At 30.8% G+C, this 25,679-nt stretch overlaps 1 protein-coding gene across 2 annotated transcripts in view; it reads left to right on the top strand.

Moving 5' to 3' along the window:
• LOC140438947 (trypsin-3-like) overlaps nt 1-25,679 on the top strand; it is a 97,669-nt gene that overhangs the window by 51,526 nt on the left and 20,464 nt on the right. For both annotated transcript variants that reach the window (XM_072528582.1, XM_072528586.1), the window contains exons 3-4: nt 1,772-1,925; nt 24,963-25,076. In XM_072528582.1, coding sequence (XP_072384683.1) covers nt 1,772-1,925; nt 24,963-25,076 — 268 coding nt within the window. The remainder of the gene's footprint in view (nt 1-1,771; nt 1,926-24,962; nt 25,077-25,679) is intronic.

Consider the following 25,679-nt stretch of genomic DNA (forward strand, 5'->3'; position numbering starts at 1 on the left):
CATTCAGCGTATAAACAACGGTATGCAGATATGAGCGTGAGCAATATTAACCATGAAAATGTTTTTGGTACTACGCTTATAATATTACTATTAACGTCTATTAACTTCCTTATTGTGAAATATTAGAGCCCCACAATCTGCAAGATCTATCAATATTCAATGTTGCACCAAATCAAAAGATCTCATCTTGAGTCAAAAGAAATATACATATTCAAAATAAAATTGATAAACTGGAACCATTGGAAATTAAATAAGATAATTTAGAAATTAGAACCCACTATTAATTGTTCATTACTTTAATGGATGGTAAAGTTTTAAATATAATAACAGGCACGACGCCGATGTAATCATGCCTTATCTGTCAAGCAACGCTTAAGTAATTTAATGATCTTCCGAATAATAAATGTGAAACAGAAATATTTTTACCTAAAATTCAAAGTCATTGCAGTAAGGAATTAGTCCTTTGCATTATTAGATGGATTTTTTGAGTGTTATCTGCATATTTCGTACAGACTGAATGTTAAAGTGTATAAGGTGGAAAGACAGGATGCCAAAGATGAATATGAGAGACGAAAAAAAAGAGATGCACACCATTCTTTGGAATAAATTAGGATCAAAAGTAGATAAACCAAAAGTAGGAAAAAGTGGTACGAGTAATAGTGGTACCACGAGTCGTGGATCATTTGAAGATCCAAAACTATTTTCTGAATGTCTTGGACTAGACTATATATTTCATCCTTAACATAAAAAGCATATTAATTGCTTTGTTTGTGGCTTTCCGTTAAACAGTATTCTTTTTAACACACTGTGCCTCGAAAAGGCTAGAATTTACATATCTCATTAGTCATGATATCCCAAGCCATTATTTGTCCATAAATTTCCTATTGATGGTGCTCAGATAAATAAAAATAGCATATTGCCAGAGGAAATGTTTGGAGAGAAAGCTTTTGAAGCCTGGCATAAGCATTACGAATCATATAGAAATAAACATGGTAGAAAACACGATTGTGTAGCAAATTTACATGACATGTTTTGTATATTAATGGATACAATAGATCCTATTATATATTCATCACCGAATGCAAAAAAATAAAATATTACAACTTCACACAGATCTTCTTACTGTACCTGAAACAAATACAAGTTTAAATGCAGATCATGACGAAGACAAAGAACAAAACATGACTGAAATTCTTGGTATATTTTTATCATCGCAATTGAATGAAGTTGTCAGATAAAGAAGTTAAGGAATAAAACGTATTTATTTAATAGAAATAAATTATATTATTATAATTAATCATAATTATATTTTAATTATTATTATAATATTGTTTTCTGTGTATTACACTATTTTCAATAAGGTCGTAGAGGTTGTTCGGTTATAAATATTATTTTATGTTGCCATACTGGACCCGCCATTTTGAATTTTTAAATTGTAATCAAATTCGGAATCCGAGAACACAAAAACTTTATATTAGTATATAATTTTAAAATTATAAACCAAATTTTTTATTTATTTATATACGGCATCCATTTACTATTATCTGTATTATCTAATTATCTGTATTAACTTTTTTCTGCCACTTTTTCGGGATTCTATCCCACAAACACATCAAATAAGTCAAATTGCGTCTCCTCAAAAATGTAATCTGAATGTAACTTTTTAGACTATTAGATTTAAAAACTGAATTTTTTAAACATGTATATATATATATATATATATATATATATATATATATATCAATCGTGTTAATGTCATTTTGTGTTTTAGTTTAAAACCAACCTCAGTGTTACTTGGAACGTCTGATCAAAGCCGCTCAGGTACTACTATATACATTAAAACTTATAAAACGCATGAAAATTATTCTGTGGACGATGCTGATAAAAATAAAGTAAAAGCTCATTACGATATAGCGTTTGTTAAGGTGAGTACAAATATATATTGCATATCGAACTGACTTGTTGGTCCTATTTATTTTTATTATACAATTATGTTGAAAAAATGTATTTTTAATAAACTCGATGGTGATGTTAATAGTATTCAATATACAGGGTGTAACAAAGAGGTAAGTAATAAATTAAATCGCGTATTCTGAGACCAAAAATAGTTCGATTAAACCTAACTCACCCTAGGACAAATGTGCACATAAAAAAAGTTAAAGCTTTTTTAAGTTAGAAAATGAAAATTGATTTTTTCCAGTATATCAAAAACTGTTTTTATATTTAAAATGGACATGTGGCTCTCTTAAGACAGGAGTATCTTTAAAAACAATAACAGTGAAACTAGACTCAATAAAAACTTTATTCTCTTATATATAATTACCAGGTCTCTATAATCTTACTTAATCAGTTGCAAATATGTGGTGGATTTTATAAATGTTCAAAATGGCCTCCATTTTCTTGAAATCACATTCGAAACCGTTTTAAAAACTAAAATCGAATATTTTGAAAAATCATGGGTTTTTGACGAAATCGATTTACAGCTTCCATAATTATATTACTTAGTTGCTGTTCGTTAATAATTGGTACAGAATATACGTATCCTTTATAAAATCCCAGAAGGAAAAGTCAATTGGCCTCATCATCCAATCCAAAGTCCAAGATACTGATCAAAAAGATATTCTCTTACTTCATTATGGTAATGCGCTGGAGCGCCGTCCTGTAAAAACCACATATTTTCCTGACTGCGAGATTGACCTAGTCTAAGAACTGTGGTAAAACGTTTTGTAGAAAGTGTAAATAATGTTCACCGTTTAAATTTTTTGGTAGAAATACTGGTCCTATTAGGTTATTATCCACAATTTCTGTCCAAACATTGACTTTAAAATTTCTTGGGTGATGAGAGACTTTTTTGTGTGGGGGTTCTCTTCAGCCCAGATGTGCGTGTTAATATGATGGTTCGTAATGCCATTTCTGTTAAAGGTAGATTCGTCGGTGAACAAAACATGATTAATAAAATTGACATTCTGCGTGCTTTCTCTTGTACTGCTTCCTGGGATTTCTTTAAATGATTCCAAAATATCTTCATCGTTGATATCTACTTTTGGTTGACCATTATTACCAACAAGTTGGGGTTGCAATGTGCCTGTCTATCGTAAACGAATATCAATGGAAAGAAATAGTCGTCTGATTGGTGTACTTAGATTAGGATATTTTGCTGCATAACGACTTGTAATGCTGCACTATTCCCCTTGCATTTACCTGTAATTATTAAATTACCAATAATTATTTAAAACCCTAATTTAGCCTTATTTTCTTTATTATCTTAAATGCACAATAATTGGAAATTATTACAGAATTTATTACTGATAATATATGTATTGTTAATGCTACTATTTAATATACAGTAACCATAGCAACAAGTGTTATATAGACTACTAGAGAATTTTTAAAACATACTAAAAAAGTAGACTCATCTCGATAAAAACTGGCTTATCGAAAAAGTACTATAAGGCAAAAAAGTTTAAAAAACATTGTGTTTAACTAATGGTACCACAATAATAATTTAATTGAAAAGTATACAAACATTTGGAGGGTGTTTAAGGAAACAGAACACCCATGAAATTTTTATGGGGTGTACAAATTTCACTGTTATTTTTTTTTAAGATATTCCTGACATAAGAAAGCCACATATCTATTTTTAATATTAAATCTCTAAGAGTTTTTGATTTGTTGGAACAAATCGATTTTCATTTTGTTACTTCAAAGGGCTGTAACTTTTTTTATGTGCACATTTGTACAAAGGTAAGTTAGGTTCAATCGAACTGTTTTTGGTCCCAGAATACGCGATTTAATTTATAACCTACATTTTTGTTACACCCTATATATTGACACAATTTGCATGTATCCGTTAGCGTCATATAAAAAGTGCTTAAGTCCAAATAAACATATTTTATAGGAGAAAAAAAACTAATTTAAAAAATTATTTTGACTTAGGACTTTGTCTTAATTGACACAGCTACTTAGATTAGTGTGCGTCAGCCTTCTCATAGAATAGAATAGAATAGATTATTCTTTAATAATTTAATGAGATCACAATGTGATATAGGACAAGTCATATAGTTACATAAAACATAATCAACAAGTTATATAGGACAATTACATAAAACATAATCAACAAAATATAGATTAATATAAAAAAAAGATATGCAAAATAGAGCGTCTCTGAATCCCGTCGGTCCTCATTCCATGTAGTCTTTTATTAAGTCAAAATAATCATTTAGGTTGTAAACACATAATTGAATTAAGCATGATTTTAATTTATTTTTGAATTTTTGGAATTATTTTCATTTCTCATAATAATTGGCAAACTATTGTAAAATTTACATCCTGCAAAATCAGGACTAGTTTCAAAAATAGTTGTGGAGTGTTTACACACGCTTGTCAACCTCTCGTGTCTTGTCGGGTAATTATGAAAATCAGAGTTGAGGGTAAAATTTTGAAATTTAGTTTTGACGTGAATAATACACTTAAAAATATATAAAGCATGGAAAGTCAACAGTCTGTGTTTAATAATAATAAAATATTTACGACATGATTGTCTATTATCAATATAATCTCATTGCCTCATTGTATAATTGAGGAATATTGGTAGGTAAGAAAATAATATAGTTTCGATCGTGAAATAACACCGTTTTTGTTTGTAAATATTCTAGTTGGTTCAGTATTTTTACAGTTAAGTCCAAAACTAAGCATGAAATCCATCAATATAGATTTTTCCCTTGACTCTCTAATATAATCGATGTTAAGATCACCACAAAGAATAATACAATCATATTTATCGTAACACATATGATACCGTAACGTATCGTAACAATGATATAATTTATGTATAAAAATATCAATCTAGTTGCTGCCAACTAGAAGAAAACGAGGTAGACCAAGACGATCCTGGAGAGACGATGTCGACGATGCAATGACCGCCAGAGATCTAACAACTGAAAACTGAAGATTGCTTCAGACAGAAAACGCTGGAAATTAGGATGCGAGAAGCGGCGCCAGCTGTAGAAGACTCGCTTGTTATTATATAAATATCAATATCCCCATTAGGGGAGCGATACACATTTAGTAAACAAATTTTTTTTAAGTCACATCTAAAACTAATACAACACTCAAAGTTAAAATCTAGACAGATGTTCGTGCAAAAACTTGGAATATCAAATTTAAAATTAACTTTTCCAAATAAAAGTACACCACCATGTATAATGATTACTTTAATTATAGTACAAACCTAAGAGATAATTAGGAAAATAAAAAGAATTTATATTGTTGTCATTACACCATGACTCGGATATACAAAGTAAATCCGGACTTTCAGTTTTAAGTAATAATTCGATAAGATTTATTTTGTTTACAATAGATTGAGAATTAATACATACGATTTTTAGTTGATTGGTGTTACCTTTAAACTTATTTGTAGTATCTATTGCCTAATTCCGGACTCTTAACAATTATTTCTGATTTTTTTGGGGACTGCGGCTGGTAAAATTCTTGTAATTGAAGTCAAAACGACAAACCACTGAACTTTCAGGTTAGATGCTGGGGTTGAAGACTTCATTTTTGTAATTTAATGGATATGCAACTTTAGAGCTTGCTTGGTACTTGGTAACCTTTATCTTCTTGCAGTAGAAATTGACATTTGGAGCATTTACTTTTAAATAATTGGTCAAGTCTTCGGTTGTCGTTTCAGGATGCAAATGATAAACATTTAAAAATCCAAGTCACTTCTGTCGATGAATTAGAGTTAGAAGCTGTTTCAATAATGGGTTTGTTATACATCTTCGCTGCTTCAACTGCATCTCGCACTTGTTCATTAGTGATTATGTTTACCTTTGTATTAAGGTTAGAGTTATCACGACGTCGTTCATATCTGCCACTGTCACTCTTATCATATACAGATGTATGTTGTGTTGTCGATTCTAAAGGCATTACGTCTGTTGATAGTTGGCGCGCCACCTGTTCCTTTTCTGAGATACCAATAGAGGAAATTGACGTCTGATTTCTTGATGTTTTTGTTGATTTTTTTTTTTTTTCGTCAAGACATAATTGCAATAATTAGATCAACGTTTCTTGTTCATAAGCTCTTTTCTCGAGGTGATGAATTAACTTACCCTGTGATTCTTTACCTTGTTCTAATAGCCTATTTTCTATGTATAAGCTGTGGGTTTCGTTTTCGTCGATAGTTTTTTCTTCACTTTGTAACTCGGATTTTTTACACTTATTACACACTTTTTCACTAAAAAAACTTTTGATTATGACATTATTAATGGTATTAGGTAGACAATTGCTAACAATTATTTTAATTAATTGCTACTTTTTAAGTTTTGCGAGCTCTATAGAAATCACAAACACTTCCAAACTTCCAAACATACAGATAGATTTATTTTTAAATATTATTATTTTAAGAATATAGTTAGCTAACTTTTACTTTTGAAATAAAGAAAGATTTTGGAATTATGCAATTTTTAATTAAGTATGAAAATATAAAATAACAAAGTTAATCTTTTACAATCTATTATTGAGAACAGACAAAATAACATTTTACTTAAAATAAAAAAATGGCTAAAACAGAACTAAAAATATCAGTATTAACGAGTTAAGTAATTTCTTATAAACGCTAATTATTCATACCAAGACTATCATAGAATCTATGATAGTCATGTTCCATCGTCTTTTTTAAAAACTGAAGGTTTTCATATTTTTAGTTTTTTATTTCTAATGAACCTTTGTATAAACTGGGCAAATCACTAAATTAAATTGCATGCAACGGTTTAAAATCGTCTGAGTGACGAACCTTATAGTGAATTTATCCATCACTGTTATATTCTAAAGCCCTAACGAATATGCCTTTTTTCTGCACTCCATTTGAGTATGCCCTTTTTCTAAATATTTCTGTATAATTCATAGATCATTTTTTATGACAAAACTTATTTAAAAGAGCATTAGATAGTAAAGCATTGATGTTTTGGACACTACAATCATCGCTATAAAATATAATTACCGGCTTATAATAAATACAAAATAATTTGCTTTGAGACTTTCTTATCCCACGTGCCATGTGAAGCAGTATCCATCTTTACTATGTACATCAAATATGGTAAAATTATAAACAGTTAATTTTGTTCTATAATAAAGTGCCGAAACATTTGATTTTTATTTTCATATATGTATGAAAGGAGTTGAATGCAAACATTTTTTTACATATACTCATTTACATATACGCAGTAAAATTCATTGTTTATTTTGTTATTAATATAATAATACAATACAAATTAAAATGCAATATTCATAAGTATTTAAAAATGACAATAATATATATAAAAAAAATACACTACAATACAGTGCAACATAATTCAATACAATAATACAATACAAATTAAAATGCAATATTCATAAGTATTTAAAAATGAGAATAATATACATAACTTTTCTACTTCCCCATATATGTATAATTTACCATGTAATAATATTAATAAAAAAGTCCTCCCCGACTGGGAATCGAACCCCGGTCTCCCGCGTGACAGGCGGGGATACTGACTACTATACTACCGAGAACATGACACAAACGTATTTCAAAATTGACAGTTCTAGATCATACAGTGATCATACAAAATTATCAAAAAACCTTTGTTTAGAATTAGAAGACATTTTACCTGTAAGTTAATCTTTTCATTGTTTGTAGAGTCGAGTATTAAATGACCATATTCTAATCTTTTGAAATATGTATAAATGATGTATTGAAAAAAACCAATTTTAAAGTAAGCTATTTAGTTTTCTCTGAAACCGAAATAAGGCTTTTCCAAAATCATAGTAAACACAATTTAAGCTTTTTGATTGGACGGTCGTTTTTAAATGGGAATTTGGGAGTCGATGATGAGACAGGAGAAGTCAGTCATATTTTGGTCATCGAAAGGAAACAGTCGTTTTTCTCAAGTTAGGGTGTGGTTCGTGAGTTTGGATACCGGCGTAACGAAAAGAAGTGAATAGTTTGAAGAAGGAGATAACAAGTAGATTAAAAGAGGTCCTTGTATCTACCGTGGGCATTTTATAAAGTATATGTGAAAGTATTCTTACGGCATCAAGTTGACAAAAGGAGGTCCTGGTGTCATAAATAAGTAGCGGAGTTTGGAGAAGTGAATCAGGTGTTTTTTGTGTAGTCTGAAGGTGGTTTGCAGAGACGTAAAGAAGGAGTCGAGGTGCTAAAGAGAGGAGATCACATCTTTGAGGAGACTGAACTTTTCTGGGTATGTTCCAACATACAACTCAAGAAGAAAATAAACTGTAAGTGTTTGTACAATTGAATTTTATATCTGTGAAGGATCGTTTCGACATCATGGTAATTAGCATTAAAATTTAAGAACTGAGGTTTTGTTAGGCTAATCAAAAGTTTAAAGTTTTGTGGTTTCTTTTTTCAAGTAAAGAAAATTTTAAGTAAAATTGGTTTTTCACGTAATATAAATGTATGTAGCTTTATAATCTTATTATCATAATAATTTGATTTATTTTCTTGTATGCTGATTGATAAGATAACGACAGAATTTAATAATTGTTTTATTCGTTCAGATAAAATAAAGAAACTTAAATCTTTGTAATATAATATATTTGTATTCTTATCCTTTTCTTCTCTATCCCGATAAAAGACAACTAGAAAATCTTTTGAATCCATCGAACACAGGTAATATAAGAATTATTTTACTTTTGATAACAAATAAGTTATAATTCTTTTTTATTGGCTTAATAAACTAAGTTTGAACTCAAAATAAACAATCATAACAAATGGCCCCCAACGTGTAAGGCGTAGAAAGTATTTCTAGTTAAAATTTAAACGGATAGAGAAAGAAAGCAGATTGATTGAAAATTTATTTGCCGATGGTTAAAGTTTATAATATTTGCTTTTATGACATTACATTTCAAATTTATCTAGGTACAAATTTTTACATGATATAATTTATGATATTTGATTGATTTTTACAACTGACAAAATTTTAAAAATTTATTGCATTTATTTGAATTTATTGCATTTGGGATAAGAGGAAAAGTTTTCGTCTTTGCAGCATTACTCGAATTTCATATTTGGCGGGGATATTATTGCACAAATTTCAAAGCTCAATATTTGGCGGGGATAAATAATCTAACGAACATGTCGACCACAAGGAGTCAAAGCAAAATGCAGGAAAGGAAGGAGGATAACAGAGAAGATAAAACAATTTTAGAAGAAGGATCGGATAATGAAGGAAATGTTATAATAGTCGAGGAGAGGAAAGAACCATCAGGAATAGATAAAATATTACAACTAATGCAACTCCAGTCACAAAAAATGGATAGAAATCAACTGGAAACAAAGCACATAATGGATGAAACAAAACAAACAATGGAAGAAAACCAACGGGAAACAAGGCAAGCAATAGAACTAAATAACAGGAATATAGAGCGGCGTCTGGAAAACTATGAACAGGAAATTAAAGGATGTGTTGAGGGGATAAAGAAAGAACTAATACAACAGATAGAAGAAATAACCCTGAAGAATGCAAAACAAGAGACAGAGATTAAAGATATCCAAGATACAATGAAGGAGATACGAAATTTCCAGAAAAAGGAAATAGAACAGTTGGAAGAAAAATTTGAAATAGCGCTACAAGAAGACAAGAAGGAAATAGAAAAACAAATTGAGGATATCAGAAAACAACGAGAGATGGGAGACAGGAGAGAAGTACTCATCCAAAGTCCGAGTGACATAAAAATACAGTTTGGCGGGGACGTAAAAAAATTACACCCAGTAATTTTCATTAACAATTTAAAAAAGAAAGTACGACATATCGGTAATTTCGAAACAGTAAAGGAAACGATAAGCAACCATCTTAAAGATGAGGCAAGTTTATGGTTTGATAGCAAAGAAGAAGAATTGCAAAATTGGCAAACATTTGAACAAAAATTTCTGAACTATTTCTGGGGGAAAATACAACAGATAGAGATAAACAAGGAATTACAAAATGGGAGATACCAGGATAGTATAGGTATATCAGAAAAAACATATGCCCTACAACTATACAACAATGCAAGACACTTACATTACAACTATTCGTCCGAACAGCTAGTGGAACTAATAGCCAGACATTTTGAAGATACCTTAGATCACATAACTCTACAAAACTACAAAGATATTGACAGTTTATGTCAATTCTTACAAATACGAGAAGGAAAATTAAGAGAAAGAAAAATGAGGAGAACGCAAGAAAATTATAGACAACGAGAAAATCAAGACTATAGAGATAGAGGACAAAACTTTAGGAGAGAGTACACAAGAAGAGAATTTGTCCCGAGGAGGGAAAACGAAAGTAGAGACAACGGAAGAGTAAATTATGAACAAAGAAATCGGCAATGGAACGAAAACAGATATCGAGAGAACCAGAATAGAAACAACAATCGCACATATCAGGAAAACCGAAATAATAATAGAACGAATGAACCGGAAAATCGCGGAAACCGATACGGGTCCGAGAGACCAAGAGAAAATAGAAGAGCGGTCAACAACACACACATAGAGGAATATGAGGATGAGAGACAAAGCGACAGAAGTAGAAGCGAACAAGAACAGCAAGCGTCTTTTTCACGAAGGCGCTCACTAAAGACAAAGAAACAAACAGGAATTTTTTGTCACCCGAAGGAATTTATTAAATTGGCAGAAAATAAGGACGAAATAAGTGGAGCAAATCTGAAATTTGTAGATGGTTTTATCAACGAGACACCGATTAAAATTATGATTGATACTGGATCGGAAATTACACTGATCAACAGAAAACTAATAGAGGAAGTTAATTTAACGAATTTGATTTACAAAATTCCCAAGGTAAATTTAGTGGGCGCAAATAAACGGACTTTGGCAACGATAAATGAAGGAATACGAATAAAAGTACGATTGGATAAGAAATTTTATGCACTACAATGTGTTGTGATGCCAAACATGTTGCATGATATGATCGTAGGAGTGGATGAATTGGCAGAAAAACATGTGGTGATAGATTTCAAAAATAACACGATGAAAATCACAGAGGAAAAAGAAGAAGAACAGGACAGTAAGAAAATGGAAAAGGAAAATGAGAAACAAAAAAATGATTTAGACAAAGAAAAAACGGTGGAAATGAATTTGGCAATGAAACAAGGACAGAGAAGAAAGAGGAGATTGGCAAAAGAAAGTGAAAAGTGGGTTTTTTCAAAAGAAGAGATGAGCTCAGAAGAAGAAAAAGAAGAAAGATTAACAAAAGAAGACGAAAAAGGTACAATTGAAACAGTGGTATTTGAAGAAGTATTCGAAATGGAGGAGGCAGAATACAAAATAAATATATGTAAAGAAATTGAGGAAAAAGAAAGAAAATTGATATGTGGAGAAGAAAAGGAAAAGGAATTGCGTGTAATATTAAGAAAGTATGAAGATTTAATAAATGAAGAAAACAGAGTAGCCAAAGAGTATGAACATTCATTTGAGGTTAAAGACTTAGGAAATTTTCGATCGAAAACTTATCCGATCCCATATAAATACCGACAGGAGGTGAAAAGAGAAATTAACAAAATGTTAGAAGATCAAATCATAGAGAGATGTGACTCACCGTACATCAACCCAATCGTGATTGTAAAAAAAAGCAGTGCAGAATTAAGGCTCTGTTTGGATGCCCGGAATATAAATCAACACACGGTATCTCAATATGAATCACCCCTCAACATTGAAGCTATTTTTGGGAGAATTACGGGAACACACATGTTTTCTAAAATTGATTTGAAACATAGTTTTTGGTTAATACCGTTAGCAGAAAGATGTAGAAATTACACCGCTTTCTCAATCGATGGTATTGTATACCGATTTAAAGTAGTACCGTTTGGATTACAAAGTGCGTGTGCAGCATTGGTAAGAGCTCTCCATACAATATTAAATAAATATGAAGATTTCATAGTGCACTACATCGACGACTTACTCATTTATTCACCAGATACATCAAGTCATTTGGAACACATAAAGATTATTTTGGGAGAATTGGACAAGGCCGGATTAAAACTGAATATTGAAAAATGTCAATTTTTTCAAAAAGAAGTGATATATTTGGGATTTAAATTGGACACACAAACAGTTAGTTTAGCCGAGGACCGGGTAAAACTCATAGATGAATACCCAAGACCAACGAATTTAAAAACATTGAGAGGTTTTCTCGGGACGATCAACTATTTTAAAAAACTAATTCCTGATTTAAGCCAGAAGGAAATTCCTCTGATCAAATTATTGAAGAAGGGTGTTAAATGGAATTGGAAAGAAGAACAAGAGAAAGCTTTTCAAATTTTAAAAGAGGAATTCTCGAAAGGAACGAAAATATATCACCCCATGTACAATTTGCCTTTCATACTACGAACTGATGCATCCATACAAAAATTTTCGGGAGTTTTGTCGCAAATACAAAACAATCAAGAAGTGCCGATTTGTTTTATTTCCCGGGTGACAAAAACACACGAAAGAAAATACAGTGTGACTGAACTAGAGTTTGCTAGCGTACTTTTCTGTGTAAATAAGTTAAGATTTTATCTGTTGGGAGCAAAATTCACAATCGAAACTGATCATGCAGCTTTGGTACATATAATGAAAAATCGTCTGGTTAACAATCGTATACATAGAGGCATTTTGTTACTACAGGAGTATGACTTTGAGTTTCGATATATAAAAGGAAAAGACAACATTATAGCCGACGCTCTCACAAGGGATGAAGACTCGGGGAAAAAGGAAGCAATTGCTTTTCATGTAGGATTGAACATTTTGACACAAGAGGAAGGGGTATTTTCGTTAAACGAAATTAGAACAAATCAAGAAGACCTGGAAGAAAGAGAAAAAAGAAGAGCGGAGAGGGAAAACGGTATATTTTTCAAACGAATTGATGGAAAGGAACTATACGTGATAACACAGACATTGGCAGAAAGGATCATACAGAAATTACACGAAGACAATGGACATATCGGTAGCAGAAAAGTCTGGCTGGTTTTTCGAGAAAATTATATTTGCCGACAAGATTACCGCATCGCAAAAGAAATTACACAAAAGTGCCAGATCTGTCAAAAATATAAAATTAGAAATTTCAAAAATGAAAACGTTACAAAAAATATTATATCCCGGAACAAATTAGATATTGTAGCAATAGATATGTTAAGCGATCTAATTATGACGACGAAGAGGAATAAACATGTTTTAGTCATGGTAGATGTGTTTTCCAAATATGTAAAATTATACAGTTGCCGTACCACGAGAGGGGAAGAAATAATGAGAAAAATCGACAATTTTATAGCCACCGTAGGAACACCAAGAAGGATTCTTCTAGACAATGCAACATATTTTAGAAATGATCGTTTCAAGGGACAACTTCGAGAACGGGAAATAGAGACAAATTTTGTTAGCATCAGACATCCACAGAGTAATCCTTCGGAACGTTTTATACAGGAAGTGACGAAGTTTCTACGGATTACAACAGAGGGTCAACATCGACGATGGGATAGGAAAGTCGCCGAAGTAGAAACGTATCTAAATACCATCCCGAGCACTGTAACGAAAGAGACCCCAGAATATATAATGAAGGGTATAATACCACTAAGACCATGGGAAGATAGAGAACAAAAGGAATACACACAGATAATGGAAAATGTGCAGAGGAGATTGCGGAGAGCAAACGAAAAATATATCCAGAGGCAAGACCAAAATAGAAAAAGAAGACCAGAATGCCTGTTTTTGAGGGTCCGTACATAGTAAACAATGAGAATGGGATAAATAGTTATGAGTTGAAGCACATAGAATCAGACAAGATTAGGGGAATTTATAATATCAACGATGTTTACAAATATTATGAATAAAATGCTGGTATTGTTTTTGCATAGAGAAAAATCCCTGCATAATTCAGTAATTTTTTATCATATGCAAAGGCGGGGATTTGTCATACTTTTTCTTTCCCAACCAAAGAAAAGTAAATAAAAATATCCATCGGAATAAAATTTTAAGAAATCATTATAAACAAAAATGTATATATTAATTTAAGATAAGATTTAGTGTAGATAAGAATAGAAAGTTGTTTGGCAAACGACCTGTTTCCGTTGCAAACAAAATTATCAAAAAACCTTTGTTTAGAATTAGAAGACATTTTACCTGTAAGTTAATCTTTTCATTGTTTGTAGAGTAGAGTATTAAATGACCATATTCTAATCTTTTGAAATATGTATAAATGATGTATTGAAAAAAACCAATTTTAAAGTAAGCTATTTAGTTTTCTCTGAAACCGAAATTAGGCTTTTCCAAACCAAAATCATAGTAAACACAATTTAAGCTTTTTGATTGGACGGTCGTTTTTAAATGGGAATTTGGGAGTCGATGATGAGACAGGAGAAGTCAGTCATATTTTGGTCATCGAAAGGAAACAGTCGTTTTTCTCAAGATAGGGTGTGGTTCGTGAGTTTGGATACCGGCGTAACGAAAAGAAGTGAATAGTTTGAAGAAGGAGATAACAAGTAGATTAAAAGAGGTCCTTGTATCTACCGTGGGCATTTTATAAAGTATATGTGAAAGTATTCTTACGGCATCAAGTTGACAAAAGGAGGTCCTGGTGTCATAAATAAGTAGCGGAGTTTGGAGAAGTGAATCAGGTGTTTTTTGTGTAGTCTAAAGGTGGTTTGCAGAGACGTAAAGAAGGAGCCGAGGTGCCAAAGAGGGGAGATCACATCTTTGAGGAGACTGAACTTTTCTGGGTATGTTCCAACATACAACTCAAGAAGAAAATAAACTGTGTTTGTACAATTGAATTTTATATCTGTGAAGGATCGTTTCGACATCATGGTCATTAGCATTAAAATTTAAGAACTGAGGTTTTGTTAGGCTAATCAAAAGTTTAAAGTTTTGTGGTTTCTTTTTTCAAGTAAAGAAAATTTTAAGTAAAATTGGTTTTTCACGTAATGTAAATGTATGTAGCTTTATAATCTTATTATCATAATAATTTGATTTATTTTCTTGTATGCTGATTGATAAGATAACGACAGAATTTAATAATTGTTTTATTCGTTCATATAAAATAAAGAAACTTAAATCTTTGTAATATAATATATTTGTATTCTTATCCTTTTCTTCTCTACCCGATAAAAGACAACTAGAAAATCTTTTGAATCCATCGAACACAGGTAATATAAGAATTATTTTACTTTTGATAACAAATAAGTTATAATTCTTTTTTATTGGCTCAATAAACTAAGTTTGAACTCAAAAATAAACAATCATAACAATATATATATATATATATATATATATATATATATATATATATATATATATATATATATATATATATATATATATATATATATATATATATATATATAATATTATATACAAAAGGAACATTTTTATATTCGAGAGAGGAAGAGAGAGAAAATATATCTTCTGTCTCTCTCTTACTCATTATCTGACATATGTAATGATTTCACAGATTCACTCCCATACAAATTTCCAACGTAGAGCGCGCGTTTAGAAGTATAACTTCAAAAACCTTGGCAAATAAAGCAAGAATACAAAATAAATTACATATTATTTATTCATTTATTGTTATGTTTACTGCAAAAACGGTATTAAAAATGTAAATATTTCTGACCGATTTTTGGAAAGTCTGTACTATTCTTAATATTTGTTTCTTTATTTAATACCGAAAACCACGAAAAAATATGCGTAACTCCATAAAAAGTATCCAAAAATAAACTGCGACAAATTCTTAAGTCCCACAAAAAAAATGAATGTCGGTTTTTAGGATGATAATACTACTGAAATTTAATTAACACAAATACTGTAACAAAATGATCAAATTGAAATTATCTTCAAAAAATTTACATCATTTTCTTAAACATACGATATCTTTTAAAACTTTCTTTGAATGTTTGCCTGAATATGTAACTTAATAATAGAAAATAAATGTTAGTTGACTAACTTACTTAAATTGTTTTGCAGAAGGGAACCAAGGCACAAAAGTGATTTTTTTTAAAAAACGACTGTTTTCTTAAATCAAACAGTATGTGTTAAATTAAATCGAATGCATATATTAACGATCTTAATATTAAACCATAATTATTTTTTCCGTCGACCATCCATTTATGATTAATTTTAACACCCTCAAAATCATTGATTAATGACCCCTATTAATGAATGATTTTCTATTATTGAACGATTTTATTATAGGCAACATAACATACATTGCTTGTATAATAATTTAACCACATTTAACGCACTGTGACTGGCAGTGACCTGTGGTGTAGGCAACCAAACATATAGGTACCTATTTATATTCCCACTATAAAATGAGTAATTAATATATGTATGTTGTGTTGCCTATAATAAAATCGTTTATTAATAGAAAATCATTCATTAATAGGGGTCATTAATCAATGATTTTGAGGGTGTTAAAATTGATCATAAATGGACGGTCAACGGAAAATAACTATTAATAGAGAATTTTAAATTTTATCGTAAAATTTTTGGCTAATATCTTAGTTTTAATAAAGTGTGGGTTGGATCCTTTCTGCAGAATCTCATCTAGTTTTAAGACTACTGCAACACACTACAATACATAAGAAAACATTTTAATACAAAATTATATATTCTAAATTTTAAACTTACCTCTATTTAAAGCATTAATAGTAAAAACGTCCCGCCATTATTTCTTGTTCAAACTAATCTATCTTATTTGAAAGCTTATCAGCTTTCTACAGACTATTTAGTTGTTTTGGCATAGCACAATCAGAATACACAACAATAATTAGTTTTTAAAGCTGTTAATCTAAATATAAATTTAATATGTATTAATAAATACAATTTATTGATATATAATATATTATGATCAAATTGTGTAAGAAATCAAAACATAAACAAAATTCTTACTCTAAAAAAGCGGCAACACTTTAAACAATTTTGCCACACACTGAACTGTCAAAAAATTTGAAGTATTCCCATATCAGTTGCGTACAATTGTCTAATATATTTAATTAAAATTATTATTTTGTGGAATATTAGACTTAAAGAGTTATTTCATAAAATTTATATTATTAATAATAACAAATGTTTTTGGTTATTTAATCAATATAATTCTACAATTCTCAATATAGTGATGATTACATTTTTTTGATTATTATACCATGTTGACGCCTATAAAAGATCGAGTAGTTCGGTATGGGTTTCGTATTAATAGCTGTGTTAGAAAAATTTGAACTCTAAGGTTGACGTTCTGGAAATTTTAAATATAAATGACGTCACTTTATATAAATTGTGACGTGCACGCATTTTTAGATGAAAAATACTATATAATGAAATACAATTTAATTATAATAGAAATATTAAATTTTTTTAATATAATGAAATACAATTTAATTATAATAGAAATATTAAATTTTTTTATACTTCTGAAATTACTTATTTTTTAATTAACTTAAAAACTGATTTTATTGTTTTTATTATTTTATAGCTATCAGTAAAATAAATTTTATAGTTTGAAATCACATTTTTATTGTTGTTTTCCGTAATTTTTCATAATTTATAAGTACACACATACCTATATAATATATAAGTAGGTACTATGTATTAATTGTTTTTAATAATTTTGGTGCACTCCTGATAAAGCTAATAAACATTAGCGAAATATCGAGTTTACGAGATAAATTTGACCCCCGCCCCCACAGAAACTCAGAAACTAAGAGTTTATTAGAAATTAAAAAATACATGTCAATTTGTATTGGGAGAATGACGAATTTTCATGCAATATTTATGCCCTCAAATGTAACCTCCTACTGCCCCGCATCAACCCACTTTTTTTTTAAATAGCAAATGTGGTCGAGTAAAATATCCTTTAAAAGATTTTTTTCTTTACACGACACTCTATTTTTTTAATTTACGGAATAACTTTGAAGATAATTTCGGATTTAACTAATTTATTGGTTGAACATCAGTTATAACAAAAAACATAAAATTTTATCAAATCAACCAATTAAATGTTCGAAATGACCTCCCTATTTTCAAAGTCTCTTCGTACATTTTCATATGCATCCGGTGTCAATAATCGGCATTCTGTCACAATTCTTTGTCGCAACTCTGCAAGATCTGCAGGCGGAGTGGCGTATATATTTTTATTTGTCGGTCACTCTATTGGACCCCTTCTGCCAATCTAATGCCCTGGAAAACGTTGATTCAAAAATTGTCTTTCGCTTATATCCTAATATGGGTATGCCCCGTCCTGGGAAAATCAGTTCATCCTCTAAAAGACTACAACGTCTTCTAACAAATTTAAATAGGTTTTACCGTTGAGATTTCTTTCAAAAAGTAATGGTCCAATAACGTGATTAGCTAAAATGCCAACCCATACATTTAATTTCTGAGGTGTTTGTGTATGTGTCTCCATATATAAATGAGAATTACTATTACTCCAATAACGACAAATTATGTCTATTAAGTTTACTATTTAACATAAAAGTACACTCGACGGAAAAACACGTATTGTACAATCGATGTTGGTTGTTATTTAAGATTTCACTACATTTTCGTTTAGTTGATGAAGTATTCGTATTTTATAAGGGAAAAATTTATGGGATTTTATAATTCAATAAACACTATGACTCAAAACCGCCACTTGAACAGCTTCATTTTGGACTCGACGGTCTATTTCGTACTTTGTGTTGTTAACGTCATCTGTAGCTTCAAACTTATGGGTTACATGTTTATTGTATTAATTATTTAACTGATTATTTCCATAATATAGCTTAACTAATTATATTTTTTCTTTACTAGAATATCCCATTTTTGTTAGCCTTTACAATAATATCTATGATTATTCAATCGTTAGATAATTAGGATTCTTTATCTTTAAAAAAAAATCATATAAAAAAGTAATATTAAAAAAAAATTATCTTTAACACAGTGGCGTGTTGATATCGATGCAGGTTGATTAAATTAGTGTGTTGGAGGTCACTAAGAATATTTATTTGGTTTATTTGGTGAAATTATATGTTTTTCTTTTTATTATTAATACTCAACTAATAAACTAGTTAAAACCAAAATTATCTTTAATTTATTTAAAGTTATTAAGTAAATAAGAAAATAAAGTGTTGTGTTAACCCTGCGTGGTTGATGTGGTATAAGTGTTTTAAATAAAAATAAAAAAAAAGTGTTGTGTAAAGAAAAAAAATTATCTTTCAAATGATGTACTTCTCGACAACACTTGATGCGGGGTTGATGCGGGGGTGTAGGGGGTTACATGTAAGGACATGAATTTTGCATGAAAATTCGTCCCCCTCCCAATACCAACTGACGAAACAAATTGACGTGTTTTCTTAAAATTTGAAGAAAACCTTGATTTCTGAGTTTCTTGCTGGACAAATTTTCGTTTATATATATATATATATATATATATATATATATATATATATATATATATATATATATATATATATATATATATATATATATATATATATATATATATATATATATATATATATATATATATATATATATATATATATATATATATATATATATATATATATATATATATATATATATATATATATATATATATATATATATATATATATATATATATATATATATATATATATATATATATATATATATATATATATATATATATATATATATATATATATATATATATATATATATATATATATATATATATATATATATATATATATATATATATATATATATATATATATATATATATATATATATATATATATCTTTTTTCTTATATATATATATATATATATATATATATATCTTTTTTCTTATATATATATATATACATATATATATATATATATATATATATGGTTTCAGTTGTTTTCCGGGTTTGACTCCGCGTTAAATATTTTTGGTTTTTAGAAAAACCATTGTTTTGACGACGTTTCGGCAAGGTCACACTTGCCATTGTCAAGTCAGATTCTGCTTCGTCTTGATGTTACAGGCGAACTGATTTCTCGGTCGCTGCACGCTGAGTTTAAATATCTTGTTGCGCTTCTTGTCATTGGTCCTGTGCGCAGAGTGGGCGTGGTCTTCTTCGCTATTTTAATTTTTTCGTTTTTCTGCAGAATTGTTTTCCACGTATTTGGGAGTCTTTGGGCATCATCTCTGGTGTTTAAATTTTTCGGATGTTTTTCGATCTCTATGGCTTCTCTGATTACACGTTTGGCCTTATTTTCGATGTTGGCTAGCATTGTTGTTCCATTTAAGTCTATTTTATGTCCTGTGTTTATGACATGTTGTGCTAGGGATGAAGTTTTTTCTTTTCTTTCGATGGCGTTTCGATGTTCTTCGCGTCTAACCTGTATCCTTCGATTTGTTTGTCCGATGTACGATTTATCGCAGTCTTCACACGGGATCCTGTATACGCCTTGATTTTCTAATGCAACTTTTGTTTTTGCTGATGGTAATATGGTTGCTATTTTTCTGTCGGTGTTAAAAATAGTTTCTATTTTGTTTTTTCTTAGAACTCTGCTGATTTTGTCTGTCGTACCCTTTATATAGGGCAGGATAGTTTTACCGACTGGTTTTTCTTCTTTTTCTGGATCTTTGCTGTTGTTTCGGGATTTATGTGCTTTTTCAATCATGAACATGGAGAAACCATTTTTTCTTAGACTTGTTTTGACTTTGTGCATTTCTTCATTCTTATGGTCCTCATCTGCCAGTTTCTCAGATCTTGTTATTAAGGTTTTTATTACCGAATTTAATTGTGCAGGATGATGGTGTGAGTCTGCGTGTAAGTACCTGTCAGTATGGGTTGGTTTTCGGTATACTGTATGTCCTATGCTTCCATCTTCTTTCTTAATAACTAACACATCTAGGAATGGAAGTTGTTGGTTATTCTCCCGTTCCATGGTAAACTGTATTTTTGGATGGATATTGTTAATGTGTTGTAGAAATTTATTAAGTTTCTCTTCTCCGTGCGTCCAGATAATAAATGTGTCGTCAACATACCTAAGCCACAGTTTGGGTTTATGCTCTGCTGTTTCTATTGCTTTTGATTCCATATCTTGCATAAAAAGGTTGGCTATTACGGGGGACAGTGGTGAACCCATCGGTGCTCCTTCGACTTGTTTGTACCTCTGGTCCTTGTAGATGAAGTAGGTGTTGTTTAAGCAATGCCTCGTTAAGTTTAGTGTATCCTGTGGTATTGGATATTTTCTATGTATAATTTCTAATGTTTCTTCTACTGGGACATTGGTGAATAATGAGATTACATCAAAGCTCACTAATAAGTGTTCAGGTTCCAGAATAACGTCCTTGATACGGTCGATAAAGTGGCTTGCGTTCTTGACGTAAGAATCCGCTGTCGTCAACATACCTAAGCCACCCAAACTGTGGCTTAGGTATGTTGACGACACATTTATTATCTGGACGCACGGAGAAGAGAAACTTAATAAATTTCTACAACACATTAACAATATCCATCCAAAAATACAGTTTACCATGGAACGGGAGAATAACCAACAACTTCCATTCCTAGATGTGTTAGTTATTAAGAAAGAAGATGGAAGCATAGGACATACAGTATACCGAAAACCAACCCATACTGACAGGTACTTACACGCAGACTCACACCATCATCCTGCACAATTAAATTCGGTAATAAAAACCTTAATAACAAGATCTGAGAAACTGGCAGATGAGGACCATAAGAATGAAGAAATGCACAAAGTCAAAACAAGTCTAAGAAAAAATGGTTTCTCCATGTTCATGATTGAAAAAGCACATAAATCCCGAAACAACAGCAAAGATCCAGAAAAAGAAGAAAAACCAGTCGGTAAAACTATCCTGCCCTATATAAAGGGTACGACAGACAAAATCAGCAGAGTTCTAAGAAAAAAACAAAATAGAAACTATTTTTAACACCGACAGAAAAATAGCAACCATATTACCATCAGCAAAAACAAAAGTTGCATTAGAAAATCAAGGCGTATACAGGATCCCGTGTGAAGACTGCGATAAATCGTACATCGGACAAACAAATCGAAGGATACAGGTTAGACGCGAAGAACATCGAAACGCCATCGAAAGAAAAGAAAAAACTTCATCCCTAGCACAACATGTCATAAACACAGGACATAAAATAGACTTAAATGGAACAACAATGCTAGCCAACATCGAAAATAAGGCCAAACGTGTAATCAGAGAAGCCATAGAGATCGAAAAACATCCGAAAAATTTAAACACCAGAGATGATGCCCAAAGACTCCCAAATACGTGGAAAACAATTCTGCAGAAAAACGAAAAAATTAAAATAGCGAAGAAGACCACGCCCACTCTGCGCACAGGACCAATGACAAGAAGCGCAACAAGATATTTAAACTCAGCGTGCAGCGACCGAGAAATCAGTTCGCCTGTAACATCAAGACGAAGCAGAATCTGACTTGACAATGGCAAGTGTGACCTTGCCGAAACGTCGTCAAAACAATGGTTTTTCTAAAAACCAAAAATATTTAACGCGGAGTCAAACCCGGAAAACAACTGAAACCACATATAGCTCCCGCGGAAATTTCAAATTCAATATATATATATATATATATATATATATATATATATATATATATATATATATATATATATATATATATATATATATTTTCACAACCTGCATTACTGGGCACATGACAATCCCCATCTACCGAAAGAAACATCTTTTCAGCAAAAATTTAGTGTCAACGTTTGGGTAGGAGTTATCGGACGAGAGTTAATAGGACCTTACTTTTTGCCAGGCAGGTTAAATAGTCAAGTGTACTTAGACTTTCTAGAGAATGAATTACCACCACTCTTAGAAGATTTACCCCTCGCCCTCAGACGAAGAATGGTGTACCAACATGATGGATGCCCTGCACATTGTGCACGTGCTGTTACGGCTGGCTTCAACAATCACTATCCCAATAGGTGGATCGGACGAACTGGACCGATTTTGTGGCCTGCTAGATCGCCCGATTTAACGCCGTGTGACTACCACATCTGGGGCAGATTCAAAGAACTTGTTTATCAAGTTCCAATCCGAACTAGAGCGGATTTAATGGAAAGGATTATCGAAGCAGACATTATAAGGGCAGAACTGAGGTTAAAAGTAACCACATCAGAAATACGACGCAGGGCAAGAGCGTGCATTAGGAATGGTGGTTCTCATTTTGAACAACAATGACTGTTTTATAAAGTTTATGTACACACTTAATAAGGCATAATAAATGTTGCAAAAAGCATGATGTATCGTTGTTGTGTTTTACCTTTCTTACCCGTTTCATTAATGAAGGTTATTTTAACAATGCATTAAGATTCCACGAAGCGTTTTTGCAATCTGAGCAAGTAATACGTAAGGCATTTTGTATGTCAGGAAAGTATCTCGCTTAGATAATTAAAACGAGCAGCCTTATTTTCGAATATTGACAAATTTAACTTTATTTCGGAAACCTTAACAGTTTGAGCGATACATTATTAGCAAAAAATTTTGCAAATGGCGTCCTCTATTATCCCTTAAAAAATTTCCATCGACCTACCAAACACCCTATATATATATATATATATATATATATATATATATATATATATATATATATATATATATATAAATATTTTAACCGTGTTTTTTGGTTTTTTAGTATGTTCTCAATGATAATAATATTAATTTTTGTCTAGTACTGTATTATGTCAAATTTAATTTCAAAACTTTTCTATCTATACAAAATTATTCTAAAACTAATAGTTCTTGAGATTTAGGCGAAGAAAGAATGAAAAATATTTAATTTTTCCAATTTTTTCTTTCATATTTTGTTTAATAAAAAATTAAACTCACATTTTACAACTCACGCGTGAAATTATGATTTGTAGAAATATTTTCGAGCGATTTATGCAAAAAACTGCAATTACATGCTTCACTCCCAACTCAAAACAAATACTGCCTGGATTAAATTTAATGTACTAATCTACTTATATAGTTAGTTGCATTGAATTTATTTTTTAATATTCAGTAGATTTTTTTATTTTGTAAGATGACTCGCCACGTAGGTCCAATGGACGCATTATGTAGAGTATGTGGAAATAAGCGATTATAAACATATGAGTTGGATACGTACATATATGTTTATTTATCTATTAAGTACATTTATCATAATTTAGGCAAATACAGAAGTGAAAATGAGTAGAAATAAAACACTCACTCAAGAGGAATTGGCAGCGACAATTGAAGAAATTAGAGACTTACAATGTGATAACACTGAGGATAAAGACGGGGAATCAACAGATGAGGATAAAATGGATGAAAATGAAATATGCGATGAAAAAAGGGACACAGATTTTAAAACTATTGATGATGTTATTGAAGCAGACCAAGCAAGTACAACGACTTTTATTATGTCGCAAGACAATGATTACATATGGAATGTCAATGACGTTGTTAGACCACAAGGAATACATGCTCAACAAGATATTTTGTGAGAAAAAGCAGGACCTACAAGATTTGATAAGTAATAAAAGGGGTTTTTTTTTCGATAGATGAAAGGTTAAAAAAAGACATCATGGTTAGTTATAAATATATGTGACCGGCTTGTACGTATAAAGAAAAAATCTTGAAAAGAAAAAAAAAGAGAAAAAACTGGAAACTAAATCGTTAATCGTAACACCATGTTCAATTCTAATATAATTAGAGTCCATGCGGTTTTAATTATGCAGAACATATTGCTGTTGGGTTGGCTTTGCGTCATTTGCTAGTACTGCATATTCATTTGCTGTTGGAACATATTGAGAACCTGTTGGTTCTATTAAATTTGGTTGCTGCTTGGTTACCACTTTTGCCGTTTTATTTATTTTAGAATAATGTATATCATTGTATATTATTTGCAATTTTACTTTAATTTTTAATGTATTTTAGTTAGAAGAGGAAGTGAAGTTTTCCAAAAAAATTCGACCCATAAAACTACCTAAACAAGATGCTAAAGTACCAGAAGGGACACCGCTTATAGCTGTAGGCTGGGCAAAAACTACGGTAAATTTAATATTGTTTAACAGGTTGACTTCCAAGCTGAAAATTCTAATTTTTCCTGTTGTGCCAAAGTAATTTATACTAGAAAGGTGTAAACTTAAAAAACAGTTCGGCACAAACTAAATTTTGTTATAAATTAAACGAAAAAAATTACGGCCAAAATTTAAAATCAGCTAAAATGACCGCTCTGGCGTAGGAGGACAAAATAACCTGTCTACGCCAGAGCGGTCAGCTGTAGCGGCCACCTCTATCCTTATGCTAAGGTAATAGTTCGCGCGTTTTAGCTAGTTAGTTAGTGTAGACTATTATTGCAAGGGTGTGGCTCGTTGTTTTTTATTGTGTGTGTACTTGTATTGCAAAACTACATTATGTTTACAAATCGGCGTACTTTACGTCTATTGAAATTAGCTGGAGAAATGCCTCAAACAGATGGTAATACCTGCATTATTTTATTGTTTTTCTGTAATTATAGGTTAGATTGTTTTATTTCAGAAGAGTCAGAAACAGATGACGACTTTGGTTCATTTAATTCTACAGATTTATATGTACCCTCAAGTTCGGAAGAAATGGACATATCATCTAATTCAGACGATGATGAAAATATTA

This window comes from Diabrotica undecimpunctata, chromosome 1 (assembly GCF_040954645.1).
Source record: "Diabrotica undecimpunctata isolate CICGRU chromosome 1, icDiaUnde3, whole genome shotgun sequence".
NCBI classification, from domain to species: domain Eukaryota; kingdom Metazoa; phylum Arthropoda; class Insecta; order Coleoptera; family Chrysomelidae; genus Diabrotica; species Diabrotica undecimpunctata.